This window comes from Cebus imitator, unplaced genomic scaffold, assembly GCF_001604975.1.
Source record: "Cebus imitator isolate Cc_AM_T3 unplaced genomic scaffold, Cebus_imitator-1.0 Scaffold102, whole genome shotgun sequence".
Classification (NCBI taxonomy): Eukaryota; Metazoa; Chordata; class Mammalia; order Primates; family Cebidae; genus Cebus; species Cebus imitator.
In genome coordinates, this window is record NW_016107417.1 from 126,358 (window position 1) to 135,576 (window position 9,219).

Below are 9,219 nucleotides of genomic sequence, written 5' to 3' on the forward strand. Positions count from 1 at the left end.
TTCCTGGGCTGGTGATGGATTGCAGCATGGCACCCTCCTGCAGTGCTGAGTGGTGGCAGGAGCGACAGTCCCAGCCAGCTGTGCCATCATGAGGGGACGCGGCCGGCATGGCATCCTAAGTCAGGCAACATCTGTACCTTCTTCGTGAATATCTTGTGTTCAAGTCTCTTGTTCGTTTGTTAGATTGGGCTTTTCATCTTAATTTTGATTTGCAGTTTTCTCCCCTATATCCGAGGTCTGAGACCTTCGTCAGGACACCCGGCGTGATGTTTTGCCTGGCATTCTGTTGCTTGCTTTTCCATTTTCAAGAGCAGAAAATTTTCATGTTGATGAAGCCCAGTTTTTCTTCTACGGTATGTGCTCTGCATCTGAAGCAGCCTTTGCCCAGCCCACAGTTAAGTTTTTCTTCTAAAACGCTTCATTGTTTAAGTGCTCATGTTGGGACCTGCAAGCTATTTGGGATGAATTTTTGTGTATGGTGTGCAGTAGGAATACAAACAGCCAGTTTTATTCACGGAACACAGGTGGTCAGACTGAGCACATGGGACGGAGCTGACCCCAGAAGCTGAAGGCCAAAACCCACCTGATTCAGATGCTCGACTTTTCTGGAGGTAAAGGTTTTAAATAACAGGCAGGATAAAAGTGGAAATTTAGAAAGGCTAGCAGGTGACATTATGGGGTTGAGTAAAAGTTAGCTAACATTACCATAAGTAAAACCTAAAGTCTCTGAACCTGTTCCTGTTGTTTCCCCACCTGATAGAAAAAGCCGAGACAGAGAAGTTAACCTGCCTAAGATCACACCATCGTGAGTGGCTGAGCTGGGCTGTGATGAGCCACCTGGCTGGAGAGCTCATCCCTAGTTACATGATTGCGAGGAAGACGCCTGCGGGCTCACGCATGCAGAGGTGTGTGCGCAGACAGCTCAGAGTGAGACGCCTGCGGGCCCAGGCGTGCAGAGGTGCGAACTCAGCCATACTGAGCAGCGCCTATGGGCCCAGGCACGCAGAGCTGTGTGTGTGCCCAGACAGCAAAAAGCCTGTGCAGAGGACCTGCTAGGAGGTAACGACTAGGGAACACTTTTTTTTTTTTTTTGAGACGGAGTTTCGCTCTTGTCACCCAGGCCGGAGTGCAATGGCGCGATCTCGGCTCACCGCAACCTCCGCCTCCTGGGTTCAAGCAATTCTCCTGCCTCAGCCTCCCGAGTAGCAGGGACTACAGGCACCAGCCACCATGCCCAGCTAATTTTTATATTTTTAGTAGAGAGGGGGTTTCACCTTGTTGACCAGGATGGTCTCGATCTCTTGACTTCATGATCCACCTGCCTCGGCCTCCCAAAGTGCTGGGATTATAGGCGTGAGCCACTGTGCCCAGCCAAGAACACGTTTTTAAGCAAATAGGTAAAGGGAAAATGCAAAATAAGGAGCTGTAATTAGCATCACATCCTAAGAATCATTATGGAGCACCTGAGTGTGATTTGTTGGACTGGGAGCCAAACAACACAAGTGGGGCGCACTGCTCGCAAACGTAACAGGCTGGGGGTCCAGAGGAACCCTTGGGGCCGTGTCAGGCACCGCCTCTTCCGGGCCGCTGGGCTATGTCAGTGGGCAGGATGAGGCCCTGATCCCGCAGGGGCCACGCTCTCATGCACTGCAATGCAGTCTTTCTCACACAGGACCTAGTGTAACATGGGACCCAACAGCAGGACACGCCAACCCATTAAAAGCCCAAGCAACATACAAGAGAAGGTTTCTAGAAACAAAGAATCAGGCTTTATTTTTGTTATTTTTAATACAGGTATTGTATTGTAGACATCTGTTAGTCTTGCAATTCAGTATGGCCAATACACAGAAATTAACGTAGAAACGAAATGAGGGCACACTCACTCCTGTCCTCGGGTTGGCCTCTCCAACCCCCAAAAGAACTGTCCTCCCCGTTGTCATATCCTTTCCCTGCTACGAAGACAAGCAAACCAAAATGCCGCCCCAAAGAAAAGAACCAGAGGCTCTCTCCCTAGCAGTCAATGGGATGAAGCAAGACACTGTTACCTTGGGTGGGATGGAGAAGCCACCAGATCCATACCACTGAGGCCATGTGTGCCACCACTGCAGCCAAACCCTGGCCATGGCCGGCAAAGCTCAAGACCTGGGCACGGCATCCAGCAGCAATCCCCGAGGTCTAACAGCACGCAAGTCAGGCAGCCCTGAGGCAAGTAGGAGGAGCTCTGTCCTCTGGGGGTGCTGGTTCCAGAGGAGGCTCAAGGATAGTCTCTTCAGAGAGGTGCTCACCCGGGAAAGAGGGTTCCTGAGGAGGCGTGCAAAGGGCAAGGGAGCCCCCCTTGCCACTTGTCCCAGGGCTTACTGCTGACTCCACTGTCCTTGGAGTGCTTGAGTCTCTACACCACTTCAAATGAAAAAGGAAACCAGAAATAAGGCATTAGACGTTTGATTCTTTTATTTCCATATGCAATGTAATGTTTAGGCACGCTGCTTGGGATGCTATTTCTAAAAAAATTGTTGGCCATTTTTCAGGATATCCTTTTGGTTTTAAATACTGGTCAGGAAAAACAAATGATGTAAAAATACATGAATAATTTTCTATTACAGAAATGAAAAACTGATTTGCATCTAAAAGTGCAAGAGGTGAAGTAATTTAACCCTTTCACCAGACGATATGGCAATATACAATATATTGCTTCAGATGTTTGAGAAGGCTGTGATGTATTTTTATATTGACATAGAAAATTATAAATTACATTGAATTAGTATCCATAATCACTATATATATACACAAACCAGTTCTAAAAAAATACACTGGTTTAAATTTATGAGTGAAAATCTCACAAGGTACAGTAAACAATTAGCATGCTTCGGTGCCAGATTTTGATTTCTACTTTTAAAATACTAGCCTGTAAAATGAACGCACTCTAATTCCATTAGCAGCACGAACATTTTCAGCTGACTTGCCTACTACGATTTAGGTGTGTTAAATACGCAGATTGCTCCGAAATGTTCATTGGTGATGCTTGTTAACAAGGTAAATTTTGGTGAATGGGTTAAAAGGCAGATGAACTACCGAAACAACAAAAAACAAAAACAAAAGCAAAAAAAACCCCACAAAAAACAGAAAACAAAAAACCCAAAACACAAGAACACAAGCCATATCAGCTCCAAATAGTCTAGTGTCTCACCTGTAGGAATAATCATTTCAAGCAAACAAGACTTGAACAGAACATATGGCTTTACAATAACATCAAGTTATCAACTAAGTTGTAGCAATAAATACTTAATCTCTACCAATAGACTTACAGTTTTGATCCATTTTAAACAATACAGAAAACAATTACCAATCAAAAACTGGTTATAAAAAGAACACCAAATATTTCTTATTCAAAATCACTTTTGTAAGTTAGAACAACCAAAATAACACTTAGAGGCATTTCCATTCTACAACTCCTTGCCAACCTGGAAGAAAAATGAATTCAGAATTTTTTACAAGGTGAAAAATGTATGAAAACCGCCTAATACTTTGGTCACACTAATAAATGTCAAATAGTTATGTTTCAAATACAATAGATCTGTGTATTCACTTTTATAAAACTATTCTTACAGCCATTTTAACTAGAGTATTACTACTATTATTACATGGGCGGCAAGATCTTATTTCACAGGCTACCCATTATTTAGAACAATACAATATAAACATACGCAAAAATTCTTGGTATTTGTCAATGTGCAATATTTTTACACTTCTGAATTTCTCTGTACAATGTCTTAGAATCTAGGGTATAAAGGTTGCTGGTCCTGATCCCTTGCAGAGTGGGTGCAGCAGTGACAGCTTGGTGGGCTCCAGCTGACCCCTCCAGAGCCCCTGAGTGGTGGCGGTCTGCAGTCCTCAGTCAGCAGCGGCAGTCGTCACCCATCATACAGGGCCATTCACTGAAGTGTCACCTGGTACACTTGGCTGGTCAGTCCTAAGGAGCAACAGACAGACATCGGAGGCTCTTGCAGCAGAAATGAGAAAAACAAAACCTATTTCGCTGAGCTCCCCAAGGGCAGGGAACATTTATTTTAATATTGTTTATCCCATGCTTAGACAATACCTGGAACTTAGTTTTTAATAAAATGATACATGAATGAATTGAACTAAAGCGACAGAAAAATCTGAGTGGCATCTAAGCTTCATCACCAGGTGAGCAGGCATTCCCCAAGGGCTGCAGCAGAGCAGGTGCGCTGGGAGCAGCACCCCGCCTCGGCCTCCACAAAGAGCAGACAGAGACAAGTTGAGTGGGGTAGAGCCTGTGGCTTCCAGAACCTTCAGGAGCTATGTGCTCACCCCTCCTTCAAAAAAGCTTTTATGTGACCCACAGATGGGAACCCACATACTATTTCACTTGGAAAACAGGATTCTGCTACCAGGAAAGGGGGGAGAAAAGGACATGAAAGAAAAGGTTTGCAAATAAACTACTGAAAACAAAGGCGTCCACTTGAAAAACATGTTCCCACAAAGCAAATGTTAGGCTCAGAACTGGGAGGGAAAAAGAGGTGGACAGTAGATAACAAAGTGTCTAGCTTTTGCCTTCCTGCCAAATATTACAACCTGAATATATAACATATTTTGGCTGGCCTGACCAAAATTTTATAAAGGAGACTTGGGAAAGGATGCTGCGAGCCGTAACTGGGATGCCTGCAAGCAGTCAAAATGTGCAGCTAGAATGCTTTCCACGCCTTATACCTGCTAGTTATACAGAGAGCCAAGAAGTCAGCTCTGCATACACAATCCACTCCGCTCAGTTACACCTGATGGTGTCTCCATGTATGAGACACACAGGAACCGAGACTTCTGGAACTAGACATAGCCAGTGTATAACCTGCCTTCACTTAAGCTGAGTGAGCTTATAATTAGATTTCTTAGCCCCTCTCAGTTCTGTTTTCTCCTCTGTAAAAAGGGAAGATAACCCCCAACCCCCACCACAGAGGGCTTCACTAGTATACATATGAAACAAGTACATAATGTGAACAGCATGCTTAGCGCACCGGAAGCGCAAAGGACATGCCTGATAAAACAGTTGTGAAAAGTGAGATCAGTGGCAAGGCAATGCAGATCTTTAGGTATGACAGTAAATAGCACGCCTGCCAATCCATGGAACTGTAGGATCTGGCTGGGACAGGAAGCACACAGGAAAGACAGGGGAGCTTCAATCTCCCCTGTGTCACACGTCACTTCAGAACACATGCAATCCATCAGGACACACTCCAGGCCTGCCCGAACACCTGCTCCAAGGCCACCTTCTCAGAGACCCTCTCTCCCGCACCCAACTCACATGGACCCCTGTTCCCTTCTTCGTGGGTTCTTGGCCTCTTCACAGATGTGCCTCCACTGTGCCCCAAGATTACTGGGTTAGCCGTGTGCTGCAGCTTTATGACTCGGCCTAGACCAGTGGCCACTACACACAGATGTGTGTCAGATGGAAGAAGGACAGATGGGCAAAGGCGTGGACCCGAGTGATGCCCCTCTTCTTCCACTGGCTCACCCCACCTTTTCCTCCAGTCCTTGGCCTTGCAGGTCAGGACAGGGCTCTTCAGAGCAGGCATTCCCAGCCACAGAGAAGAGCAAGTGGCTTCCCTTTAGGCAAACAATTCTTCTGTGCCCCCGGAAGCCAAGGAAATACTCCAGAGCCTATACATCCTTTATGCTAGAGAAATCAAGAATAATCCCCTGAAGCAACTGCCCCAAACTGGGATGCACCTGGACAATTCTGCCTTCTAGGCAGCCCTCAATACAAAATAAATTTATAGGTAAAAATCAGAGAGCTGACATAACTGATTGGGAATTAGACCTATAAAGGACCACTTAAAAAAATACATTGAAAACCCCAAGAAAAAGAGTGACTTGCCCAATCCTTAGGAGCAGAGTTGGGGTGGCTTCCCTGGCGCTAGAGGGCCACCCTTCCTCTTCACCGCAAAGCCTTCACTAGAGACAACATGCTCAAATAGTTCTTAATTGTTTTATATGCAAAAAAAAATATATTTTTAATCACAAAAGCAAAGGCTTTATTTCCACTACGATTTCCACAGGAGGAATACAGCTTGCTACACTGTGAAAACAGGATTTTGAATCAACAAAGAGTGCCCCCTGCTGGTTCCCACTCGATATGCTCCCACACAATGCTGGCAAGACTTTGGGGAGGATTTGGGGGCAGGGGTGGTTAAAACTTCTCTGAAATAGCTTTAAAGTCACTTTATTCCTTGTGCAAGGAATATACAATCTTAGCTATATTTGCTCACAGAAGTTAATTCTGGGCAGTGACGTCTCCCCATCTTCGGGCCATGCTCAGTGTTGCGTAAGGCCCTGGCATGGGCTCCAGGTGGCTGAGGCTTAGACTGGTCTATCCCTTCAGACCACTGGCTCAGGCTAAGCAAAAGATGACTGGAAACAAAACACCACATCCCAAGTCACATGGCTCTGGGAGTGGGCATTTCATACTTAAGATGACAGGGAGTCACTTAAGCGCTAAGAATTATGTAGCCCATGTATCAAAGGGCACCCAGGCAAGTTCTTCTTACGTCACATGGGCAGGACGGGGGGAAAAATGCACCACAATCTGCTTGTGCCTGGCAGCTGGATGACATTAGTGAGGCCAATGAGGACTCCAGTCCTGGAGAGGCTCAATGTCACCCTCAGCTCAGTACCTCACCAACAAGGATGAGGAGACCCGTCTGATCAGAGCCACTTCTAAAAGAGTGAGTGATGTTAGAGTCTCTGAAAATTGGTTTTTGGCTTCTGCAGTAAGGAAAGGAACTGCTATTTCTAAGCTCTCAGCTCAGTCACCCTGACTACCCTAAGGACTGAGAAAAACACTGTCCTGCCAAGTAAGTGGCCAAAGACTTGAGCACAGCTGTAAAAGATCCCTCTAGACCCTACCCCTCCAGGAGGCTTGTCCCCTCCCAACTCCCAGGAAGCACCAAGCAAGGCCTGAGCAAGGCCGGGGTGGGTCTGAGGAGGCGGGTGGTTACCTCTGCTCGGGACTATTGCTGGGAGGCCGGGGCGCGGTGCACTTCACCTCTGCCGTCTCGGGGCTGTCCTCCGAATCTTTACAAGCAGCATCTTGAGAGGTAGACAGTTTCCCTTCCTCACTGCAGTAAAGAGGATAACAGGCACATCAAACACCCTAGGGACCAGCGCCTAGGCACCAGAGGATGAGGTCACATGCAGATGGCTCTGGAAATCATGACTGCCATGGAGGCAAAGCGCCCTGGGACTGAGCATGCGCAGGGTGCATGATCAAAGGGACCACAGGCAGTGACTGGGGAATCACAAAAGGAAAGGGTCACACACAGGTGGGAACCAAAAGAGGGACAATGTAATGTGGCTGGCGTCTGATAAAGAATGGTCCCATAACACTGTACATACCGATAGGATTTCAACACTCTGAAGCCCAGTGTGCAAAACAGAAAAAGAAATGTACAAGAGTTTCAGAATACTCCTAGAAATGAGGAATTTGGGGGAATAATATGTCCACGACTGCACGTAAGCAAAACTGCAGATTCGGTGAAGGTGTCAAAGAACCTGTTTGAAGGAATGAGTCTTTAGTTAAAGCACTTGGCTTCTGGGGCCAAGCCCACCATTAAAACAGCAAGACAGGCCCCATCAGCTTGCTGGCTGGGAGCCTCAGTCACACGAGGAGGTCACCGTGTTGACTGCATCGGTTTCATGGCTCCTCGAGTTGCCCTCGAACAATGTGTAAGAAGCATAAATGCCCTGAGGGAGAAGACGGACAAAGAGGTGATCCTAAGGGCACAGGGGATTTGGGGAAAATGAGACCCAGAAGGATGATATTTTCCACCTTAGATGGTTATCGGTGGTGAAAGACACAGGAGACACTTTTCTCAGCTCAGTGGGCTGGAAATTTACTCTGCCTATTCAGTCTGGGATTCCCCTTTTTACACAATCAAAATGGCACTATTAAGAGTGAAAGGTCAGTTAGAGGTTCCCCGTGTAAAGGTCCACCACTCAGAACTGAAATTCTGTCCTGGATTTTGCTTATGACAAATCTCACATTAGGACGCTTTCTTGGGTAGTTTCCAGATAGTTCCAAGCAATTATAAGTAGGAAAATGAGCTAAAAACTTATGATTTAGTGATCATCCGAATTACCTGGTTCCTTACTTCTTTGTAAACTTACTCTTCTTTACCCCCATTCTCCATTCCCTTCCCTTCAAAGCAACTATTCTGTTTATAATTCTAATTCTTTAAAAACATATAGTAATAATATATGTGTATGCTGAGTCACTAACTGGGATTCAACTGTACATCTCACTGTATCTGCCTTTTTAACTCAACAAGTCAGGGAGACCCACCATCCCCGCTGACTGCGGCGTGCGCCTACCACTCTGCACGGCTTCTCCCACCAAAGCTGCCCTCCACCTCCACGCACAGCGCTGCAATGACCGTCACTGGCCAGGGCCCCTGGCAGACCTGTCCGGGCATTTCTCAGGGCTGGACACCCAGGAGTGGAAATCTGCAGGCCATTTTTCTACCTACAAAGAACCCCAACCCAGAATGACTGCCCGGGTCTGTACTCCTCCAGCAGCCCTGCACGCTGCCACCCGCCACACTCAGCATCATGCACCTCTACCTGCTGCCAGTATAAGAAGAGCATCAGGTGCTATATTGTCATCTGTAATTCTCTGATGCGTTTCACACATTTTTTTTTTTAAGCTTTTAAGGTTTCTTTGTCTATAAACCCTTACCTTTTGCCAATTTTCTGATTTGGGTTTTCTTCTTCTTACTACTCTATAGGAAGTCCTTGAATATTTAAGGTCAGTCTCTTGTTGATTTAGACAACAGATGTTTTTTCAGTTTGCCATTAGCCTCTTAATTTTGTCTGTAGCATTTTATCAACCAGAAATTCTTAACTTTAATATAATCTAACTCAACTCTTTGCATTTATAGTTTGAAGACTTGCTTTGTTTCCTTTTGTTTTTCTAAAGAAGTTCTGCTAAGCCAGGAGGCTCACTTGCAGGAGTTTGAACCCAGCCTGGGTCACAAAAATAAAAAAATAAACAAAAAATTAAGCCAGGAGTGGTGGCACACACCTTAGTCCCAGCTAGTTGGGAGGCAGGAGGACTGCTTGAGCTCAGGAGTTGGAGGTTACAGTGAACTATGATTGCACCATTGCATTCCAGCCTAGGTGACAGAGAAAGACCTCAACTTAAAAAAA

General features: G+C 46.0%; 1 protein-coding gene across 31 annotated transcripts in view; it reads right to left on the reverse strand.

Annotated features, from left to right (window-relative positions):
- Window positions 1-1,746: 1,746 nt before the first annotated feature.
- The window catches only part of PPP6R3 (protein phosphatase 6 regulatory subunit 3), a 149,816-nt gene continuing 142,343 nt past the window's right edge, over window positions 1,747-9,219 (reverse strand). For 9 of the 31 annotated variants that reach the window (XM_017536940.2, XM_017536939.2, XM_037741515.1 and 6 more), the window contains 2 exons: window positions 7,014-7,133; window positions 2,434-3,970 (listed from right to left, as the gene is read on the reverse strand). In XM_017536940.2, coding sequence (XP_017392429.1) covers window positions 3,919-3,970; window positions 7,014-7,133 — 172 coding nt within the window. In that variant the 3' untranslated portion in view covers window positions 2,434-3,918. Of the gene's footprint in view, window positions 4,001-7,013; window positions 7,134-7,410; window positions 7,567-9,219 lie in introns of all 31 variants that reach the window. The other 22 variants (XM_017536938.2, XM_017536935.2, XM_017536934.2 and 19 more) reach the window with 8 other exon arrangements.